Below are 22,843 nucleotides of genomic sequence, written 5' to 3' on the forward strand. Positions count from 1 at the left end.
GCTTGGAGGTCACATTGAATTCAAACTACCAGCTAAACTAGGTCAAAATAGATACATATTTTTTAAAAGTCATTTTTTTTTTATCTAAAAAGTAGAATGAGAAGGCACCATTTTTTAACACAAAATACACATAAATGTTAAACTAATTGTCCACAGTATATTTAACAAAAGTATGAGTCAAAAACTGGGAAATTATTTAACATGGTTTTCTTTTCTTTTTTTTTAAATTAATTTTAATGGGGTGACATTGATAAATCAGGGTACATATGTTCAGAGAAAACATCTCTAGGATATTTTGACATTTGATTATGCTGCATTCCCATCACCCAAAGTCCAATTGTCTTCCATCACCTTTAACATGGTTTTTATAAAGTTTTGTCAGAACAGTAATACATGAAATAAAGAGTGAGATGAAGATCTATAATGAAAAGCAGGGAAATACTATACTGTGTAGATGTTACTGGCTACAAAAATGAGAGTAACTCAAAACAAAAAAAATTGAAGAAGTGACTGGATACATACACAACACATATAGAAAATTCATAGCTTTCTAAATACTAAAAATAACCTGGCAGAGACTAAAATGGAAAATAAAAAACAGGCTCTGATTGCAATGCAGCAAAAGACATTAACATATATATAAGTCCAATGTTACCGAGACAAGTGCGATCTGTGTGAAGGAGACCATATAAGATATCCTGAAAGATTGGAAGGATGGCCGTTAATGAAAGGATAGACCACCTTCCTGGATGTGATGTTTAAACGTAGAACTGGACGGAGTAATTATGAGTAATGAGGTGGGACAAGCCCTATCTGATAGTTAAACATTATGAGGCACATTCATTTGAAAATAATGTTGTGCTGGCTTCAGACTTATCTGTACCGGTCACTGGAACCTATTCAGTGCTCCAAAAATAAACTAGATACAGGAATGTAATAAATGATGAGTCAGCATAAATGCCCCCCAAAACATAAAATAAGAAATAGTGGAACACCTGGAGAAAGAAGTTCTTTATGCTGAGGTGAACAGCACGGGCGCTGCAGTCAGGTGTACCTGAGCTAGAATTTGTGAGTGAGGGACATGATACCTGCCATCTAAAAGGCCTTGAGGGACAGAAATATGGGTCCTGGCACCTACGGAGCACTCCAGTCTGTTATTAATTAAATCGTTGTATTAGCCTGCATAAAACTTCCCTTAAGATGAAGGGGAGTATAGTACCCTAGGATTAAAACCCTATCTACAAAATAGGAAAATATCTGTGACAAATATCAGTGAAGAGTTAATATCCTCAACATGTAAAAAGCCCGTACAAATCAGTGAGGAAAAGAATGAAAAACCACACAAGTGATTACAGGGTGCATATAATTTCCTGGATAAAATGTAAGTTATTAAACTTCTGGCAAAATGTGTAAACTCACGAATGATCAATAATTTGCAGTTACTCCTATAGAAGAGTAAGAGTCAATAGCAATTAAACTAGAAGACATTTAAGAATAAACAAAGTACAAAAGCTTTACAAAGAAAAGTAAAAAAGAGAAACCTTTACCTAAAAACTTGTAAAACTGATCTAAGTCAGTGTGCAGACATTACATGTTTCTGTACATGATTGCATTGCTCCACAAATGAAAAAGTAATTCCTGCTGAAGTCCTAGTGTGATTTTTTTTTGACACTTGATCAGTAGCTTCTAAAAGTCATCGGAGGGCTAAATATGCTAGAATGGCCAAGAAATTTTTCAAATGGAAAAATAGTGGTAGAGAGTTTGCTATCCCAGATGCCAAAAATATCTGTAATGCTGCAGGGATATAAGTCGTGAGGGCAAGAATGGGCACATGGGTACATGGAACAGGGTAGGACCCAGTGAAAGACCCATTTATGTATAGCAATTTCATCTGTATAAAGCTGGCATTTTGAAACAGTTGGGAAATGATTGCTCAGTATGTTGTCCCCCTGGACAACATAAGTTCTTGTTTATATGGAAGGAAAGATCCTACTTCCTCATATTCGAAATGAATTTGGATGTAAAGAACTAACTCAAAAACAGTAATACCTGTAAAGTATTAGAAGAAAATAGAATTTTTATGTTTTAGAATATATTATATTGGAAAATGTGTGTTTAAGATAGACCATTTAGGTAAGACCAAGACTCAAAATCATAAAGATTGGTAGATCTGACCATTATCAAAGTTTATATTTCCATGTGACAACAGGTATTATAAGATGAAAGACTGGAGAAAAAGTGTTCTGTAACATGTAAACATACAGGGCAAGAGAATTGACATAACGAAGAAATGAGTAGAAGATATGGCTAGATCTCAGAGAGGAAAGTATCAGCAGTAGAGAAGAATTCAGTGATTAGGAAAATGGAAATGAAAACAGCTAAATTTATTGTTCAGGGGGGGGGGGGGGCATTGGGCAAAAATTAAAAAGATATCCAAAGATGTAGAGAAAGAGGCTCCTAAGACATTGTTGGGAACCTAAGGTAGGCTCCAACGTTTCAGATGACAATTTGGCAGAGCCTGTCAGACGTTAAGTGTGTGTGTTTATGTACATGCTTTGATCGAGCAGGTATACTTCAAGGAATCTGTGATATCCTCATAAGAGGACACAAGTTAGTGTAAACAGAGTCTGTGGCAGTATCGCTTACAATGATAACCACAACTAAATTTTGGTGCCACCATACTGTGTGGAATGTTATGTAGCTTTTTTAAAAAGAGGTGGGTTTGTATGTATTGCTAAAGCCTGGATGGATGTCTAGAATATATTAATGAGCCAAAAAAAGCAACTTTAAGTTTTTGTAAGATACTAAAAAAATGTGTTTGTGTTTGGAATGAAAATAGAAAAAGTGCTAGAAGGATATGCAGAAAATATTGTGACTACCGAGGAGAAAATCATGGAGACTGATTCTTTTTACGTGTTTATTCATTATTTATTTATTTTTACAATGAGCATTTACTTTTGTAATACAGATGCTACAACTTCTTATCAGTTTAATCAAGGTCTAAATTTAAGCTAAAAAATTATAGTACCTGGTGCTTATGAGGACACGCTAAAGATGTTTTCCCCTCTCACGTTACATTGGCCATATGTACCAAGAGCCTTAAAAGTGTTGGTGTTCTTTGATGTAGAAGCCATGTAGGAACCATCGAAGGGGCGTTTTTGAATAGAGAAGCGTTACGCACAAAAAATGTGTATGGCAGAATTATTTTTAAGGGAACATTTGCAGAATGATAAAGTTATGATTTTATTTACTTGGCAATAGATGGCCCTTAAAACATTTACAAAGAAAACGTATTAAAATGTTTATGGCAGTGTTAAATGGAATAAAACCAGGACCCAAAATTGCATACATGATGTGATTAAAACTCTTAAACAAAAATCCTAACAACCATCCACAAAAACCTGTGATGGAGACCTGTCCAGATTAGGTGAAAATCTTACAGATTGTACATTGGGAGGTATTGTGTTGGGCGATTTAAAATTTTGGGTTTTTTTTTTCATTTTCTAAGATTATATATATGTATTACATTTATAATGGAATATTTAGTTTTAAAAAGTACATTTTATTTAGGACATGTTAGCTACATGGTTAATAGGTATGTACATTTAAAAATAGACCTACCCTGGCCCTGGCCGGTTGGCTCAGCGGTAGAGCGTCGGCCTAGCGTGCGGAGGACCCAGGTTCGATTCCCAGCCAGGGCACACAGGAGAAGCGCCCATTTGCTTCTCCACCCCTCCGCTGCGCTTTCCTCTCTGTCTCTCTCTTCCCCTCCCGCAGCCAAGGCTTCATTGGAGCAAAGATGGCCCGGGCGCTGGGGATGGCTCTGTGCCCTCTGCCTCAGGCGCTAGAGTGGCTCTGGTCGCAACATGGCGACGCTCAGGGTGGGCAGAGCATCGCCCCCTGGTGGGCAGAGCGACGCCCCATGGTGGGCGTGCCGGGTGGATCCCAGTCGGGCGCATGCGGGAGTCTGTCTCTCCCTGTTTCCAGCTTCAGAAAAAAAGAAAAAAAAAATAGACCTACCCTATCATATTAAGCCTTAAGGCATAGTCTAAAATGTACTCTAAAAACTAGTATCTAAACAGGTTTTTTTCTAAACACTTTTTGAGTGGAGCATTTGGGATAAGTTTGAATGAATTTTGTTGCTTCCAATATTTGGAGGGAAATTGCAGAATCAGAATCATTTCCTTTTTAATTTTATACCTATAGAATAAATGCAGAAACTTAGACATACGCCGTGGGATTTTATGGTTTGACTCTTGTTAACTGACTTGTTTCTAATTCAGAGATGCAGTCAGGGAGCAAGTTAGATTTAATGTCATCTTTCAGGATGGGTAGGGCAGCCTGCTAGGCCACGGGCAGGAGCCCCAGAACATAGTGATTGCGTGGATCCTGGGAGAGGCTCGGCAGAGTGGAGCCCAGGGTCACTTGGGGCGTGCAGTGTAGGTGAGGCTGAGGAGGCTATAAAAGGAGTATGGATCCATTTGCTTACCAAGTATTATTGTGGATCTGCAGTCGGCCCTGTGAACGTGGAGGAGCATGTGGTTCAGTGGACGCCAGGCCAAGTGTGTGTCACAGAGGGGAGATGTTAGGATGCATAAGGGCCCTGGGAGCACATAGAATGACATGGGACATAATCCAAATTTGAGGGTCAGGGTGGAAGGCAGGTAAGCCGTCCTAGAGAAAGTGGTGTCTAAGGTGAGGCCCGAAGAAGGTAAGCGGGTCAGAAGAGGAGCATGGGGGAAGAGGAGAGGGTTGTTGGGGCCCAGGGGAAAATGGACCCAGCGAGTCTGGAAGACTTTGGTTTGGCTGGCGCGAAAGTTGGAGTGGGCGGTGGTGAGAGAGGAGATGAACCAAGAGAGGCGGATAGACACTGTTCCGAGTTTGAGAGCCATGTGGATAAATCTGGAAATTACCTTGAAAGTTAAGGGGACCCGTTGAGTATTTTCAAGCAGGGTAATAACCCATTTTACATTTTAGAAAGAGTGGATGAGGAATCAGAGTGAGATGGGAGTGGAGGCTTTTGTAGTATTCCAGGGGAAGAGCATGGCAGCCCAAATCACCCCAAAACAGCAGAGGTGGGTGGGTGGGGAGTTGCAGGAACCACTCAGGAGAGGTAGGAGGGGAGGAGGTTGGAGCATAAACAGGCTTGCCTTGGGCCCCCAAGGGACGGGCAAGCCAGCTTGCTACTAGAGTTGGGACTGTAGTAGGCTTTGTTGAGAGGGCAGAGGGAGCACTGGACACACTGAACCCAGAGGGCGTGTGGATGTGCAGGGTCTTCCTGAAGGGGCTGGCTGGGAATGGTTTGCTGCTGCAGATTTGTGTTTTGCTGTGGGAATGACTAGTGCTGTGCACAGATCCTTTACTAAAATCAGCGCTTCTGTATTTTTCTTGTAATAGGATTGTCCATCTATAAACCATTTTAAGATGGGAGAATGTGTGTCTAGCTTACATAGGACCGTCAGTGTCTTTCACATGGAGTTATTTTAGACTGCGACTCTGACTTTGGGAACATCATGATCGTGTTTGGGGCTCACTGGGCCGAACTCTGTCTCTCTGAGCAGGTGGTAGATGTTTCTCTAGGGGGGGGGTTGGTGGTCCTATCGTCAGTCATCTGGTAGTCAGAGTGTCCCCGACTGACTGGCGTGGCTTCTGTTAAAGTTGCCGACCACGTCCCTTCCATGCAGGGGCAGGCCAGGGTGGGCAGCGGAGATCTCGCCCTGCACCCGACTGGAAGCATCCACCTGGCTGTTAGAAGTTGTCTCACTCCACCCAGGCGGCTGTAACAGACCACCATAGACTGGGTGGCTTAAACAACAGACGTTTACTTCTCACTGTGCTGGAGTCTGGAAGGCCAAGGTCAGAGTGCTGGCAGATGTATTGTTTGGTGAGGGCCCACTTCCTTGTTCATAGATGGCGTCTTCTCGCTGTGTCCTCACACGGTGGGAGGGATGAGGGAGCTCCCCGGGGTCCCGTTTACAAGGGCTCTGGTCCCGTCACGAGGAGTCTGCCATCATGACCTAAGTACCTCCCAGAGCTCCCCCAGTACTGTCCCACGGGGATTATGTTTTCATGCATGACTTGGGGGGTGGGGCACAAACATTCAGTCCACAGCAGGATAGAGATTTGAAAATCACCCACTGTGTCCTTGCCAGGGGACTGGTGTGGAAGCCATGGGAGTGGGTGGGGATGTGGAGAGCAGTCAGAGGCCCGGAGCAGAGCTGGGCCTGGGTGCATCACAGAAAGGCGGGGGACGTGCGCGCAGACGACTTCCTGAGCTAGCTCGGATCATGGCTTCGGTCGGCAGAGAGCGGCTGGGTGACAAGCACTGGGAGAGGGCCCAGAGGAGGGGCTGCCAGGATGCTGCCGCAGTGCTCACGGCAGTTCCTGGCTGGGCCTGTGCTGTCTGGAAGCTGACAGGGGTCCATGCAGCCAGTCTGCTCCTCTTCTGAGTCTGTGGCCCCTGGCTGCTTGCTTCATGGACAGTCTCTCCACTTCCCAACTGAAACTCTTGGAGGATGAGAGTGTGACTGGCTCAGCTCTGATCGCACGTTCCCCAGTGCTGGGCTCACTGGTGTGGGGCCTTTGGGAACAGAGTTGCCTGGCAGTGTGCCCTAGCCAGGCAATCTGGCTGGGCCGATGTGGGTGAGGGCACTCCTGAGAGCTGTGTCCTGGCACCTGCGGAGGACGCTCCAGCAGGGCGGGACCGGCCGTTCTACAGGATTCCGAGCTGTGATAGAGGGAATGGCGGGAGACTAAATCGGGCAAGTGAGTGGTTCAGCCTCATTTTAAAATTTAAAACATCCCCATTCAGTCCACGTGGAGGGATCCCAAGGTGGAGGGCCAGGGGCTTCGGCAGGTGGTCAGGTTGCCTGGAGGAGAGATTTTAAACTTTGGCATTGTATCGGAAGCGTTCCAAGTTCAGTTCTGAAAAGCAGTAATTTATAATGCTTCCCAAAACCAGTGCACCTCTGCACCCGTATTCTAACTACAATGGGCACTGTCTCCGTGTCACCTGATATGAGAAATTCAGTCAAGCCGTTCTAGAGCTCATTTATTTTTTATACCCCTGCAAGGTCATAAAATAGTCATACTTATTTCCACACCTCCTTTTGCAGTGCCTTCCATGGTATTGTGACAGGCCTTGTGAAGAAGCCCTTGTAGCCACAGCAAACCCCTCCCCCAAAGATTATAGAGTTTCCCTCTTAAGTAAATGATAAAACAATTCGTAACAACAATCTAAACCCCTTTTCTTCAGGGAATTATTTTTAGAGGCACACTTCACACATGTGGGGTTAAGCCTCGTAGTAAGACTGTCACTGATTCGGCACACTCGGCATCAACCAGCACATTAGGCAGGTTCCTGGGTCAACAATGTTAGGTAACTTGTTATTGCATCTCCATATTGTGGTAGGATTAGGACCCTGTGAGAGGCCCTCTACTCATGGTTAGAACCGGGAACCTCCAAAAAGCAGGTTGTACAGATCTTCATGATGCTCACCCACTAGTTAGAGGAAATAATCCGCTGGAAACTTCCAAGTTCAGATACTTGGTGTAAATGTCCATGAGGGTTTTTGAGCAAGTGTCTGAGTGCCCCCTGGAGGCGTTGTGCACAGTGAAAGCAGACTCTTACAGGAGGTGTTCTTTAACAGCCAGAGGCAGGAGCCCGTGAACTAGATGCTGAATGGGCGTGGACGTCATTTGGGAGCCCAGGGAGAGACCGACTAGTGTTTGTGTGGGAGCAGGAGCTCTCCACGCAGACAGAGTAAGGGTTCGTGTAGCAGGGGCAGAAGTGATGTAATGGGCGTGGTTGGGGTGTGGAAAGGGGGTGGGAGTGTAGGAGGTGGGAACAGAAGGTGTAGATGTCTGTGAGGAAGTCCACAGTGAGAGAGGAGTGGATTGGTCCTAGCTGGACAGGTCAGGAGACATTCCAGAGAACAGATGGTGAGCCTGCCTGCATACCAAGCCATCCATAACGTCAGTGACTATAGGAAGGGAGTTGTATTTGCTTTCTTTTTTTCTGAACACTATCATCTAGGGTATAAGATTTAACTTTTATATCACTTCTGAGCCACCTCCTACTTTTCTCAGATTGAGAATCTGACCAAGTGGAAGAAAATGTTTTGGTCTTTTCTTGATGTGAGGGACACTTGCACAAGGAAAGAGAGAGTAAATGTGACCAATTTCCGATTTGTTATTCTGACAAATGTCATAATTTAAACCCTTTAAATGTATACAGGACAATTTGCAATCATGAATAATATATATTTTTTTTCTTTTTGGCAAAACAGGGTGACTAGTAGTGGTTTGGCTTTATTAATTTAAAATATTTCATTAAGAAGAGGAAACAGACTCTTAATATCAGAAGTACTAAAATAATGTGTTTAAATTTGGGAGGGGGAGGTTGATTTCTAACTTCAGACTGCTCAGTTTTCGTAGTAAGAGTATATTATTTAAGGTGCTAACTTATGCAAGGGTGGGATAGGCAGGTTCCAGCTTAAGCCCAAACATGTCCACTTCTGTGGGACTGGTCTGAAGACCACAGGGCTCAGTACTCTTCTCTCTAGTGGCCTTTACCACGTCATATATCAAACAGTAAAGATGCACCTACATCTCACGTGAAATTAGCTTGTACAAAACTATGAGTTAAACTTCATGTGACTACTTGTAGACATTTTACTTTGATTTTTATGATTTTCTTTTCATATTTGTATCCAATAAATATTTGTTCAGATCTTGACCATTTTCATAGGCCCTGGAGATGCTCTTCAGCCCTAGGGACTATCCCGAGGGTGCTGTGGGCTGAGACGCCCCAGCTTTCCTAGGTGTTGAGGTGTCTGCTGGAGTGGACTTGGCGGATGTGCCGGAGGCGCCGGGCCGCCTGCTGGGAAGGCCCCTCCTCGCAGAGCTGCAGCAACGTGTAGTTCCCGCTTTCTGAGTATGGAGCAGAGGCTCTTTCAGAGCAGTGTAGGAAGCAGGGAGAAGGTGTGAGGATGCTTATGGGCCAGAATACTGTCAGGAAGTGAGGCCACCCAGAGAAGCCATAGTCCTTCCCAGGGACAGGGGTCTCAGGGCATCTGTCTCCTCTCTGCCTTCGAGGCTCTGCTCCCTCCTGACATGGGTGATCCTGACATGTGATCCCTGTGGCCCCTCCAGCTCCTTTTACATTAGCATTGGAGCTGACTTTGTTGTTGCCTTTATTCTTGTTATGAAACCCATCAGACGTCACTGAGAGGCTCTCAGGTCAGGTGCCCGCACTTGGTCTCTGAACTGCAGAGAGGAGACAGGGTGGCCATGGGGCCTGGGAGCCTGGCCCTCCCTGGAAGAAGAGGCAGTTCTTGGCAGCAGAGTTTGCGGGTTGGCCGGCAGCATGAGTGCATGTGTAGTTCAGTGAGGAGGAAGCAACCGGCCCGGTCTCAGAACCATTTAAAATCTCAGATGTATCCCTGCCTCTTACACTATATGCCGTTAACAGTCAGCCCTTGTTCTTGTGAGGAATGAAAATCCCTAAGTGCGTGATCCATTTTCTCCTGGTTACTCACCCCGCATCTGACATTGCGTGGCCCTTGGTGATCTGTAGGTCCTGTTCCACGTGTTAGTGATTTCGGCTGAGGAGGACACAGCTCCCGCAGGTTGCTGTCGGCTAAGTTGGGTAATTCGGACCTCATGTCATTCACGTTTTTTCTTTCCCTCAAAGTTCTGGGGAGCTTTGTGGACATACGGTAATTTAATATTATCCCCATATTGACAGAGTGTAGAAGAAAAGCTAAATGTCCCCTCCTAATGCCAAGATGGCAGCATTTTGATACCCGAGCCCCTTAATATGTCATCAAACTTCTCAATGAAGGGTGTGGTTTTCTAAACTGAAAAGTAAATCTTGAAATCTATCCCCAAACTACTATTAGCAGTTATCAAAAATGGGGGCAGGTAATAGATGGAATCAATAAAGTAATGATAATGTTAGCTAATTTTTGTTGAACCCTTAAAATATCCCAGGCACTGTTATTAAGTACTCATGCATTAACTAATTTAATTCTTAAACTACCTTATAAAGTTATGTCACAGGTCAGGGGCCTCCACTGTCTCCGTTAACGCTGGTGTGTGTGGGGGGTCTGAACCCGATGGCAGCCTGCTGCTACAGCCCCTCTCCACTGAGAATCAGTGAGAGAAACAGCTGGGTCGGCATCCAGGGCCGACCAGTCCACATCAGTCTCCCAGTCAGTCTCCCAGGATCTGGTGCCTGGCAGCCTGAAACTCAATTTGAATAATGTTCCTATGGGGGGGGGGCAGTTAGGATAGCGCAGAGCAAAGTTGTGCAGTTGTGCAGACTGCCTGCATTTTCCCTTCTGGGGTTTCTCAGGTGTTCTCATCCCTTTTGGCCCTCCATGCCTTGAGCCCCGCATATTAACATAAACCCCAAATTTAAGAGGTCTACCCTGTCTTCTTAGTTTGGTCCCCACATTTGTGGTAGCCAGCTTTTCAAAAATCTTTGTGACCCCAGTTCTCCACGATACAAACCTGCTTTCCCTGCGTTTCCCCAACAGACCTCAGGGCTCTGCACCCTGATCCTCCCGCTCTGTCTGAGAAGCAAGTAGCTTTTGCTTTGTGCTTCCTGGTGAGTCGGCACCACCCTTGATGTGCTTACTGTGCTTTGCTAAACAGCGCAGGTGATGAATTGTGACTGGTGTCAGGACAGCCGGGACCTGAAATATTTCAGGTAGTCCTGTTCCTTGCAGCAGAAAGTAGGATAGTTCCTAGGGGTTGCGGGTAGGGGGGTGGGACTTGGACAGTGGGGGTGGTGTTGGAGTTTTGTAACATGAAAAACTTCTAGCAATCTTTTTTCACAGTCTTGTGAATAGACTTTTAACACTATTGAATTACATGCTTAAAAACAGTAAAGATACTAAGTTTTGGGGTTTGTTTTTTTTTACCACAATTTAAAAATTGCATTTAAAAAAATAGCCACAATCCAAAATCCCTAACTTCTTGACCTGTCCACTACTGTGTGATACTCCTACTCCTAGTGTCCCTGAGGATTGCCTTGCTAAAACCCACTTTTTATTCTCTCAGGGTCTCCCAGGCCCGTCCTCTTTCCTTCCTTCAGTTGGCTGGGCTGGGCCTCCTGTGACCTTCAGTTGGCCTGCTGGGCCTCCTGTGACCCTCAATTGGCCAGGCTGGGCCTCCTGTGACCCTCAGTTGGCCGGCTGGCCCTCCTGTGACCCTCAGTTGGAGGGGCTGGGCCTCCTGTGACCATCAGTTGGCTGGGCTGGGCCTCCTGTGACCCTCAGTTGGCCGGGCTGGGCCTCCTGTGACCTTTGGGCTCTCTTCTGCTTCTACCCGAGGCTGGTGTGAGCTTTCCAGTGTCTGTTTCTTTTCCTTCTAGGCCCAGTGTGGACTTTGTCCCTGTGGGTCCTCCTGCTCCCAGCAGTGGAAGGAGGAAGCACGTTTAATAAAGGAGTCCCCTCACCTCATTTGGGAGCATGGTGCCCATCCACCTGAGCCTCCTGTGCTGGCTCCATCCCCTCTACCCCCAGCCCTGGCCCCACCCCAGAGCAAGAGAGACCCCTGGCCCAGCGAGGTAAGGCTAGGCCCTTAGGAGGCAGATCGATAGCATCAGACAAAGGGAAGTGATAGGAAGAGGCAGGTTCTGCAGCCAGAGGGTCCCTTCTGGGCTCTGCTGTGCTCACAGTGCATTGACACACTCCGGCATCCTAATTGTGTCCTGAAAGAGTTCTCTCTTTCTCTTTTTTTCTGTTTTCCCCATCAGTGTTCCCCTTCCCTGAGGATAGAGTGAGGAATAAGCATCTATCCCCTGTCATTTTGAGGGTGACAGGTCTGCATGCTTATTGTGGGTCTTCCGTCTCCATTTCACAGAGGAAGCGACTGAGGCTGGTGGTCACAATTAGACGGTGTCAGACTGGGAACTTAGGACTCGGACCGCAAGTCCAGTGTTCTAGCCACCAATTATGATCATTCCTGATGCACTATGTGTTACACATTCACTAGCATGATAAGATAAACTCGTGCCTGTATGTGGTTCACATAGGGGCCGTCACCGAAGCTAATCCTTGTCTGTCCCATTACTCAGGTGCTTCTGTGTGCAGTGTCGAGGAACAGGGGAAAGGTCATGGAGTCCAGACTGGGAGGAAGTGTCACTGAAGTCAGGTGTGTTTTAAAACAGTCCTGTGAGTAGAGAGGATCAAGAGGGAAAACAGCCCTGGCCAGGTAGCTCAGTTGATTAGAGCATCGTCCAGATATACAAAGGTTGCAGGTTCAATCCCTGGTCATGGCACACACAGAAACAGATTGATGTTTCTGTCTCGTTCTCTCTTCCTCTCTCTCTCTCTCTCTCTCTCCCTCCCTCCCTCTCTCCCTCTCTCTCTCCCTCCCTTCCTCTCTCTCTAAAAGCAATAAATTAAAAAAAAAAAAAACAGAAAAAGAGGGAAAACCGCAGGGTAGAGATAGGGAGGTGCAGGAGACAGACTCGTAGATACCAGAGCAGTGCTTAACTTTCCAGCTGAGGAGGAGCCCTAATTATGGGGAGGTGGTCGTCGGTCCTGGGCAGCCTCTGCTTTCATGATGACATGCGTGACAACCAAGTGGGTGTGTCATGCGCTGATTAAAATAAGGGAACTAGGGAAACTTGTATTTATGTAGCCTCAGCTCTGCTCTGGGCACTCTGACAGTCCTTTCTCATTCATTATCTTTAATTATCACAGCAAAGCACCGCAGACGTTACCATCTGTGTTTTTCAGTTCAAGATCAGCCGTGATCACATAGCAGGTGGCAGAGCCAAGGCCTGCGCCCCGTGTGTCACTCCACAGGTCTCACTTTCGTGGGAGGACTTGGCTGAGGAAGAGCTGAGGCAGGCATACCTCTGTCATCCTTTGTCCCCTGCTGTCACACGGTTATCATGCTCAGACTCAGCATCACCCCCACCTTACCTTTTGCTGTCCTCCTCTGGACCTAATTCATAGTCTTTGTCGCAGTTTCTAGTTAGAAAAATCAGACACGGCTTCTTTGTCTCTTGTTTTTTTCTCTATGAGGGGTCGTTAGGCAAAGTCACACAGAGAACAGTTGTCCTGGGGGCATCTCTCTTCCCTGTAGTTTGTTAGAACCCGGAGTCCCAGTCATTCACCTTGACCTTTATTCGGGGGAGGTCAGGGAAGCTTGGGCCCCCGAGGGTATTGCTAGGGTACTGCCCAAGAAGCCGCAGGCCAGGCTGACGGACTCCTTGAGGACTCGGCATTGGGGTCTCCAGTCCTCACAAGGGCCTGGTGTGGCGCGCAGACACCTGGATGGGCCATGGCTGAGTCGGACCGGAGCCCGCGCCGTAGCTGGGTGTGCTGGTGTGTGGGTGCAGGCACAGGTCCTACAATGCACAGGCCGCCGAGGAGCCTCTGTGGCTGCTGTGAGAGCCCCACGTCCCCGTGATCGTGATGGCGGTGAGCCCGGGAGGGTGAGGAAGCCTGTGTTCACGCCGTCACAGTAGGGGCTTGGCACTGGGGCCTTCCAAGGTGCTGTCTCCCAGGCTGATGAGAACGTGTGAGGAGCAGACTGGCCGGGCCCTCATGGCCACACTGGAGAGCTTGGGAAGGCCAGGTGGGTCCTCCTTCAGGCTTTCCGAGAGCCTGCCACCACAGGGGTCATCCAGTCCCGGGCACACGCAGTAGGGCAGTGAGGCGGGGAAACGGCTCTGGTGCTCGAGCGTGGGGCGCCAGGGAGGTGCGGGGCTCCTGCAGCGTGGGGCACCCGGGAGGCGTGCTGTGAGGGGTCTGTCAGGATACAAGCCTGTCCAAGAGTGCCCTCCAGGCTGCCAGCGTCTCTGGGACTGAGGGGGCCGGTCGATGGAAGTAGCGTAATGCTGGCCTTCCACAGTCCTGGTCGCCAAGAACAAATGATGCTCTGTTGTAAGACAAGGAGCTGAGCAGACAGTGCATCATGCCTGCGCAGCTGGAGCTGCCGCGTCCTCCTGGACCTTGGTAAGTTTGTGTTCACTGGACCTTCCTGACGGTGTCGTGGGGACCAGCACAGGGTAGATCCTGCCTCTGTCGTCTGCCCGGATTCCCGATATGGGCTGGGAGGTGGCCTTGAACAGTATAAGTAACCACTGAGCCCTGTTCCTTGGCAGCATGCAGGCACCAGGGACCTAAATGGCCTTTCCACTCGTTTTCTGTGTGCCAAGGCCTGCAGAACAGGCCATGCAGAGGCCTCGCTGCCCTCAGAGCTGGACTGCCACCAGGTTGCTATCTGATGGCGTTACTTTCTGCGACTCCTGATAATGTGTGAGGAGGAGGAGTTCTGGCCGGGCTGGGAGCATGGTCCATGCCCTCCCCATGAACAGGGGCACCCTGAGGTCCAGGGCAGCAGTACAAGGCCGAAGAGCATGCTACTGGGCCTGGAAGTCAAGGTCCTGCGAGAAAAAAGTGCAGATGTTGCCTGATGGGTAATTTCTGCATCCTGTCTGTGGCATCTCTCTGGGTCAAGAGGTGTTGGAGCGTGGACCGTTTGTCCGTTTGTTGTCTTTTGTACAAAACTGGACTCTGGAATTATTTTGTAGGAATTTAGGGTCATTTTCTTACATACAGAATAATGGCTGACAATGGAAGTAACTAACCACAAGTAAGTTCATCTGATAGTTGTTCACATATTTTTTAAGCTTAAAAAATGGGTATAAATGGAGCCTCAGCCCCTTTTTGGTTTCTGGACCCTTTTACACTGTAAGCAGTGTTGTTAAGGACCCCAGAGAACTTTCTGTTTCTGTGCGTTAGAGGCATCGCTATCTGCCCTAATAGAAGTGGAAACTAAACTTTTATAAAAACATTTATTGACTAACTTATTTAAATGTGTTTAAACCATTACATGGTAACACAAATGACATTTTTATGAAAAACAGCTATTTCTAAAACAAACAGCTTTCAGCAGGAAGAGTGGCAACATCTGTACTTTGGCACGTGTCCGTAAACTTGCAAGGCTTGAATAAGACACCTGCTCTATGTCCAGTCTCTGCAGCATGCTGTTTGGCCGGAGTCAAGCACATCCAGCCTTACCCAGATAACACGGTTGGGAAAGGGGTTCAGTAGCCTTTTCAGATCATTGTGAGCTCACCGGTGACATGGCACCCCAGCTGGCCAGGCGGTGGGTTCTTATAGCGGCAGTACAGCACACCATCTGAAACCCACCAGTGAAGCTTTTTGTACTCTGGTATGTTGAAGCTCCCTGGTCTCTCTCGCACTCTGAGAGGGTCTTTCACCCATGATGATTTTATCACTTCACTCACATGTTGGTGTTCTGGAAATACTGGTTCACTGAATTACACAGATTTTGCAGATGTCCACATTTCCTTATATGGAAAACCATGTTTGTTAGCATCACCGATCTCATTGCAAAGTCTTCAGGTATTGGGAAAGTGCAGTGTCTGATGGTAGACACAAGTTTTCCAAAGTCCCAGTTTTCCCTTGAAAGCTCAGATATGACAGTCAACAAATATTTGTTGTTTCCTATTAACTGGAACATCTGTCCAGTACCCAAATCCACATAACCAGGTTGTCAGTCATTCTCTCAAGTATAAATTATGTTCTTTAAAAAAAAAAATTAACACGTTAAATAGATGTAGCTAATATTAAAGAGGATGTTACAGCTGAGGGGGATAACCATAGTACCAGACAACACCTGCAACACAAAGTCAGAGAAGTTGTACTTTTGCAAAAACAAGAAAAGAGGTCCTTTTCACTTGATTCATATGACAAAGTAATGGTGTAGCGTGTAGTTATTTTCAAATGACTTCAGATTTTCTGAGCCAGCAGTTTGAATTTCAGATACTCAAAATATATTAAATTTTAAAAAGAAGCCTGCAGTTGTGTCATCCTCGGGGGCACAGCATGGGCTGAATGAGGCAGGACTCTGACCGGCTTCTGCTGTGAAGTGGGGGAGAGACCTGGGCTGTGCGGTGTGTGTGCGTCCACGGTGTGTGCGCATCCGTGGCGTGTGCGCGCGTCCGCGGTGTGTGCGCGTCCGTGGAGTGTGCTGTGCGGTGTGTATGCGTTCGCGGCATGGGCCGGGACGCTGAGGTGTTCTCCTGAGGTATGGTGTGGCTGTCTGCTGGGCGTGAGCAAAGGGGGCTGTTGGGAGCGTGCGGCGGGAAGGTCACACGAGCATGCCTGGTGACCTGGGGACAGAGAGAACTTGGCAGTTTCATGATATTCTCTGTCAGCACATGAAGGCCAAAACCTGCTCTTTTGTTCCCTTCCTCTCTTTCTAAAATGAGTAAATACAGTTTTTTGTTTCTTTAAAGGCCAACATTTGGATTAGAATAGGAGTAATGAGTTCTTCCAGGTAGGTGGCCCCTTTGCCCTTTGATCATTCCTGTTTGGCAGAGACTGGGCTGTGTGCATTCCTCAGCCATGCCGAGTGGTGGCCGGAGGGGCAGCCCTGAGCACACGCAGTGCCCACCAGCTGCTTCCACTCTGCACACAGCCATCTCTGACCCTCTGTGCGCTCAGGCTCCTGGCCCTGCCTGCCGCCTCCTCAGGTGGCTCTGCTTCCTGCTGTGCCAGGGACAGACAGACATTCAGGGACCCTTTCCGCGTCCCACTCTGACATGCTTGCACATGCACACTCGCTCACACACTCAGACTCTTGCTGCCTTCTCCTCGGTCCCCGTGAAAGCTGTCCTTCTCCCACGCTCGACACTCTGGTTCCATGGGCCTCTCAGGGTATTTCTCTCCCATGTTTCCAGTCTTTCCCTGTCAACGGAATTCTTATGTTTTCCCATATCTTTCCCTTGGAGTGTAACAGACGGAGTCAGCAGTCATAGGGGTGCAGGTGATGAGTGTTTACAGCTGTACAGGGAGCACACCTGTGCAAGGCAGTGCCAGCTGAAGACACCAGGTGACCGGGGCCCCTCGCCCCTTACGCCCTTTCTGGTCGGAGCTCTCTGCCCTCGGTTTCTAAGCACGGATTCATTTTGAACTTCATAGAAGTGGAATTGTGCAGTGTGTACTCTGATGTTGCCTTCTTTAAACTCATTCCATGTTGGGTTTCTGTAAGACTTAGTGTGGGGTCCTCATCACTTTCTCCCAAGAAGCTCTTATTCCCAGGCCCCACTTCAGCCACCCTCAGAAGCTCACGGCTCACAGTGTATGTTACAGAATCCTGACACTCTGAGTGCCGGTCCCTTCCTTCCACTGCTGTCCTCGACGTCAGCTTTGGCACGTCACAGATGTCTGAAATTGAACTTATGATGTCATCCCCAAACCTTGGTCTTTTCTAGAGTTACTGATGTTAATGAATGGTTCCACCTCCATCCAGTTACTTAAAAACCTGAGAGTTGTCCTTGGCACAGCCTCTGCCCTGTATTCAGGCAGCACCAAGCTGGGTCGGCTCTTCTCTTCTGGCTGCGCCTACAGGCCACGCGGCTTGGGCTGCCCTGCCCCTGGCTGCTGCCTTGCCCCTGGGTGCACCTACAGGCCACGTGGCCTAGCCTGGTCCGCTCCTAGCTGCTGCCTTGCCCTTGGGTGCACCTACAGGCCACGCAGCTCTGTCCCAGACAGCGAGGCAGCTCCCCCATCCCTGCTCAGCTGTCCTCCTGCTGTGGTTCTGTGAAAGTGCACATGTCCCCACTTCCAAACACACGAAGACTGACCACTTTCGTGGTTTTCTGTCATCCTGCGGATAAAGATCCAAGTCCTTAACTGCTTCTGTCCCCATCTCCTTCTCATAGCACCGAGCTCTCCAGCCCTGAGCTCCGGCCCCATGGGCCTTCCTCACTCCTCATACCTGGCTCTCACCGCTGCCCCTTGTGTCTGCTGTCCCCTCAGGCCTTCCCCCCCTTGCAGGGCCCTCCCTGTGTGAGCTCTCATGGCTCTCACCTGTGCAGGGCATTGTCTCTGGCCTCTGATGGGCAGCCCCTATGGCCGCCCCATGCCCACCCCCCTGTGTTCCCCAGGCACTGCACCCAGTTTGGGCTCCACATGTCTGCACGGACATCTTTGTGAGCGTCTGCCTCCACTGGACTGAACTCTGGAGGGGGGCACGCTGGCCGGCACAGAGGCTCAGAAGCATTTGTTGGTTGGGTGACCCACAAAGACAGAGGTGAGGCCCTGGCCGGTTGGTTCAGCGGTAGAGCGTCGGCCTGGCGTGCGGGGGACCCGGGTTCGATTCCCGGCCAGGGCACATAGGAGAAGCGCCCATTTGCTTCTCCACCCCCCCCCTCCTTCCTCTCTGTCTCTCTCTTCCCCTCCCGCAGCCAAGGCTCCATTGGAGCAAAGATGGCCCGGGTGCTGGGGATGGCTCCTTGGCCTCTGCCCCAGGCGCTAGAGTGGCTCTGGTCGCGGCAGAGCGACGCCCTGGAGGCGCAGAGCATCGCCTCCTGGTGGGCAGAGCATCGCCCCTGGTGGGCGTGCCGGGTGGATCCCGGTCGGGCGCATGCGGGAGTCTGTCTGACTGTCTCTCCCCGTTTCCAGCTTCAGAAAAATACAAAAAAAAAAAAAAAAAAAAAAAAAGAGGTGAAGGAGTTTTAGGTGTTCATGAAGGTCACCGATTCTCTGCAGTCCCTGCTGCTGAGATGCTCACCCTTGGATGCAGGGGGAGGGAGCTGGCGAGCAGGAAACATGGGATGATTGAGGTGATCAGTGTAAGGAGTGTCAGTGTAAGGACGGCTGGGGATCAGAGCTGGGTGATGTGTGGAGAGGAGCGGGTGGGGCCAGCTGAGGTGGTGAGTGAAAGCTGCTCCCTGAGCAGGTGACACTGGTGCTGGAACCTGAGTGTGGGGAGGACGCAGTGCCCTCCTGGTACAGTGTGGGCTGTGCAGCGTGGGCCCAGGCCCCCATTGGAGGCGCTGAGGACAGACCAGCTGGGCAGGTCTGAAGAGGAGGAAGGCTGGAGTGAGGTGGTGTGTGGTGGACAGCATGTAGAAGGGGAGAGCGGACAGAGCCAGCAGCTGCCCCTGCCCAGCCCATACGCTGTGAGGTGTGTGCATTTAAAGAGCATTGGGAGGCGTCGGCCTAGCATGCGGAGGACCCGGGTTCGATTCCCGGCCAGGGCACACAGGAGAAGCGCCCATTTGCTTCTCCACCCCTCCGCCGCGCTTTCCTCTCTGTCTCTCTCTTCCCCTCCCGCAGCCAAGGCTCCATTGGAGCAAAGATGGCCCGGGCGCTGGGGATGGCTCTGTGGCCTCTGCCTCAGGCGCTAGAGTGGCTCTGGTCGCAACATGGCGACGCCCAGGATGGGCAGAGCATCGCCCCCTGGTGGGCAGAGCATCGCCCCTGGTGGGCGCGCCGGGTGGATCCCGGTCGGGCGCATGCGGGAGTCTGTCTGACTGTCTCTCCCTGTTTCCAGCTTCAGAAAAATGAAAAAAAAAAAAGAGAGCATTGGGAGGTTTAGGCAGGGAGGTAGGGTCATTATTTAATTTATGTTTGTAAGGGTTATGTAGGCTGGCCCTGGAGGCCAGGAGCGAAGCATGACGTGACCAAGATGCTGTGGACAGTCTGTGGGTGGTCAGGGGCGGTAGGGGCAGTGGGCTGGGCGGACAAGTGGTCAGGGGTGGTGGGGGCAGTGGGCTGGGCGGGCAGGTGGTCAGGGGCGGTAGGTACAATGGGCCGGGTGGACGGGTGGTCAGCAGTGGTAGGGGCAGTGGGCCGGGTGGGCAGGTGGTCAGGGGCGGTAGGGGCAGTGGGCCAGGCGGGCAGCCAGCCAGCCAGCCAGGGGTGTAGTGGCAGTGGGCCAGGCGGGGGTCAGGGCTGTGTCATGGAGGGCGGTGTGGTAGGGGGGGAGGGGAAAGGAGGCCACCCCCTCCCCCAGGGGGGATGTCAGTGCAGTTCACCCGACAGGAAAGTGAGGAGGGTGCAATCTGAGGGCTGGGTTTGGAAAGGTTATAGGATGCCCATAGCAAATACTGGAGCAGCTGGGCTGCAGCTCATGCTGGGGAGCCAGGCCCACGAGCTTACCTGGAGAGAGGTTATACACAGGAAAGGAGGGGGCCCCAGCTGGAGCCCCAGAGCACCCCAACATTTGAGATTGAGGAGGCGTTTCCACTAACAGAAACAAGGAGAGGTGGGAGGTCAGCGGGCGAGGTGGATGCTGTGCAGGCCAGGCAGAGTGTTCCGAGGGCTGGTCAGGTGGACAAGGCATTCATTCAGTGGTCACGGGGGTCAGGGAGAGCCGTTCCAGTGCAGTGTGGAGGCCGGAACATGACAGAGCACGCAAGGCATGAGCCTCTTTTGAGTTGGGTTTTGCAGGGAGCAGCCCTCTAGGCTGATGGCTGGGTAGTGGCCGGGGTCCCAGACGCTTGCTTCAGGAAGGGCGGCACTAGAACCTTCTTGTGTGGGGGTGGACCTAACAGGAGGACAGGACTGAGGGCAGGATTTGGTTCTGAGATGCGACAGGAAGTGCTGATGGCACAGGGAGGGGCTGGCCCGGCCAGGAGCAGGCACTTACCTTATGGGGGGTGCAGAGTGGGGTGTGGGTGCAGCTCACCAAGGGGGGCTTGCCCCATGGGAAAATGAGGGGGCTGCCATCAGATTGCTTCTGTTTTCTTAACAAATGATCTCAGCAGGTTTTCAGCTACCAGCAGGGAGGTAGGGCCTGCAGGAGGCTGGAGGAGGAGGGCGTGTGGAATGGTGATTTATGTATATACTTCTATACAGGGCGAGTGTTCAGCTCCCTGCTTACCGTGGGTGTGCCGGTCAGCGTGTCACTGCAGGGGAGCAGGAAACGGTGTCTTCTCAGCATGAACCAATTTTGTGTAATTAAAAAACTTCAAACATATGCACAGGTAGAAAATATTTTATTTATCCGTCACCTCTATCAGCAGTTATAACAGTTGGGCCACGTTTGGTTTATCTGTTCTTTTTTTCTTTTCTGAAGTCTCTCAAGACACATCTGAGAACTGTCGCTCACTCTTGCAGGCTGCAGGACACAGCTCTAAAAATACAGGCGTCGGTTTACATAACTGTGGTGGCATTGCCGCGCCTGACACAGCACACAGTGTTCTGGTGTGGTTCCACGCCCAGTCCCTGATCATGTCTCCTGCGTGGCCTCCTCTTGGCGGCTGGCTTCTGCGGATCCAGTTCCAGGGTGGGGCCTCGTGTTACCTTGTCTTACATTGATTGTTATGTCTCGTGTGTCTTTCATCTAGAGCACCCCTGCCCCGGTTCTGTCAGTGAGAGGGAACTCTGGGGCCCACAGGTTCCGGGTCAGTCTGGCAGGAGTGTTCCCTGCTGGTGCTGGATTTGCTCCCGCACCACACTGGGAGGCACGCATGGGCACGCTGTTGCTCTTCAGGGTGTGCTGGGGTCGATACAGTGGGTTCAGGTGATGGCAGCGCAGCCCTCTCCGTGTAAAGGGTCCTGGTCAGCCTTTCACCAGTTTCCACCCAGTTCCTGTTGTGGTCTGGATCGAGTTACTTACTAGCTGGGTTGCTGTAATATCTTGAAAGATAGGATGGATGTTGAATTCTTTCTTTTTAATTGCCAGTTTTCAAACAAAGGCACAGAGTTGGTATCCTGGTCACTTCATTTGCCCAGTGCCTTGAGTCCTTCTGTCTCTTGACCTCTGTCCCTTCCTTTCTTTCTCCACTTCTCCCAGCCCTAGTGATCTTGTGTCTGAGGGGTTTTGTATATTTGATGTCTCCATAGATTGCAGTCACCATTCCTTTTTATGCTCAATTGTCCCATTTTTGGCCAATGGGAGTATCTTCATAAATGGGTCCCCATGTTCTTCTGCACGCCTCTCTGGCTTAACCATGTGTCCCAGGCTCATTTTGTAGAGTGCTGCTTCGGTCTGGAACCAGGGAAGGGAGGGACCGTTGCTGTCTGTGGTCACTGATTCTGGCCTAGCTGCTGGGCAGACCTAGAACAAAGACATGAATTCGGATGGGTGTTTCTAAATTGTCTCATGTTACAGGGTTTCTCCTTAACTGTGGTTTTATATCTGTCTTTTTTTTTTTTTTTTTGTATTTTTCCAAAGTGAGAAGCAGGGAGGTAGAGAGACAGACTCCCACATGCCGTATGCACCCAACCAGGATCCACCTGGCATGCCCACCAGGGGGTGATGCTCTGCCCATCTTGGGCATTGTTCCGCAGCAACCAGAGCCATTCTAGCGCCTGAGGCAGAGGCCACAGAGCCATCCTCAGCGCCCGGGCCGACTTTGCTCCAATGGAGCCTTGGCTGCAGGAGGGGAAGAGAGAGAGAAAGGAGAGGGAGAAGGGTGGAGAAGCAGATGTCGCTTCTCCTGTGTGCCCTGACCGGGAATCAAACCTGGGACTTCCACACGCTGGGCTGTTGCTCTACTGCTGAGCCAACCGGCCAGGGCCTGTGTCTTACTTTCTTAAACTAAATTTTGGTTCCTAACAAAGTTAGCCTAATTATTTATTGGCACTATCCCAATATAATTACAACTAATAGTTAAAGCTATAGAAAAATGTTTGATTTCTTTGAAGCTTTATCAACATGGCCCTCTAAGGATGTACTTTGTGGATGCCACCAATTTGAAAGTTACAGTTCATTTTCTGCATTTTGCTTTAAAAATTTTAGGGATTTAAAATTTTTTTATTTTGTTTTTGAATATTTAAACATTTATAAAATGTTTCCAAAATCAAAACTACCTAACAGACAGGGTCTATTCAAAGATGTTTTACTCCATTCTTTTCTTGTTCCTCCCCCATAAATAAGCATTTAAATTCCATTTGTATTTCCCTTCTCCATGTTTATTTATATATATCGTGTAACAAATTTATAAATACATTCATGTTCCCTTTTTTACACAAAAGAGAGCACAATTTGTACAGTATTCTAGGGCTTGCTTTGTTTACTGAGCGGTCTGCATGACCTGGGTTCAGTCCCCATC

General features: G+C 49.3%; 1 protein-coding gene across 7 annotated transcripts in view; it reads left to right on the top strand.

Annotated features, from left to right (window-relative positions):
• Positions 1-22,843, top strand: part of ZNF664 (zinc finger protein 664) — a 31,552-nt gene that overhangs the window by 3,257 nt on the left and 5,452 nt on the right. The window contains exon 4 of one of the 7 annotated variants that reach the window (XM_066371149.1): positions 12,086-12,162. The exons of 4 other annotated variants lie outside the window; for them this stretch is intronic. In XM_066371149.1, coding sequence (XP_066227246.1) covers positions 12,086-12,162 — 77 coding nt within the window. Of the gene's footprint in view, positions 1-12,073; positions 12,163-22,843 lie in introns of those variants that run through there. 2 more of the 7 variants (XM_066371148.1, XM_066371145.1) reach the window with 2 other exon arrangements.

The sequence above is a fragment of the Saccopteryx leptura genome, chromosome 2 (assembly GCF_036850995.1).
Source record: "Saccopteryx leptura isolate mSacLep1 chromosome 2, mSacLep1_pri_phased_curated, whole genome shotgun sequence".
In the NCBI taxonomy this organism is placed as follows: domain Eukaryota; kingdom Metazoa; phylum Chordata; class Mammalia; order Chiroptera; family Emballonuridae; genus Saccopteryx; species Saccopteryx leptura.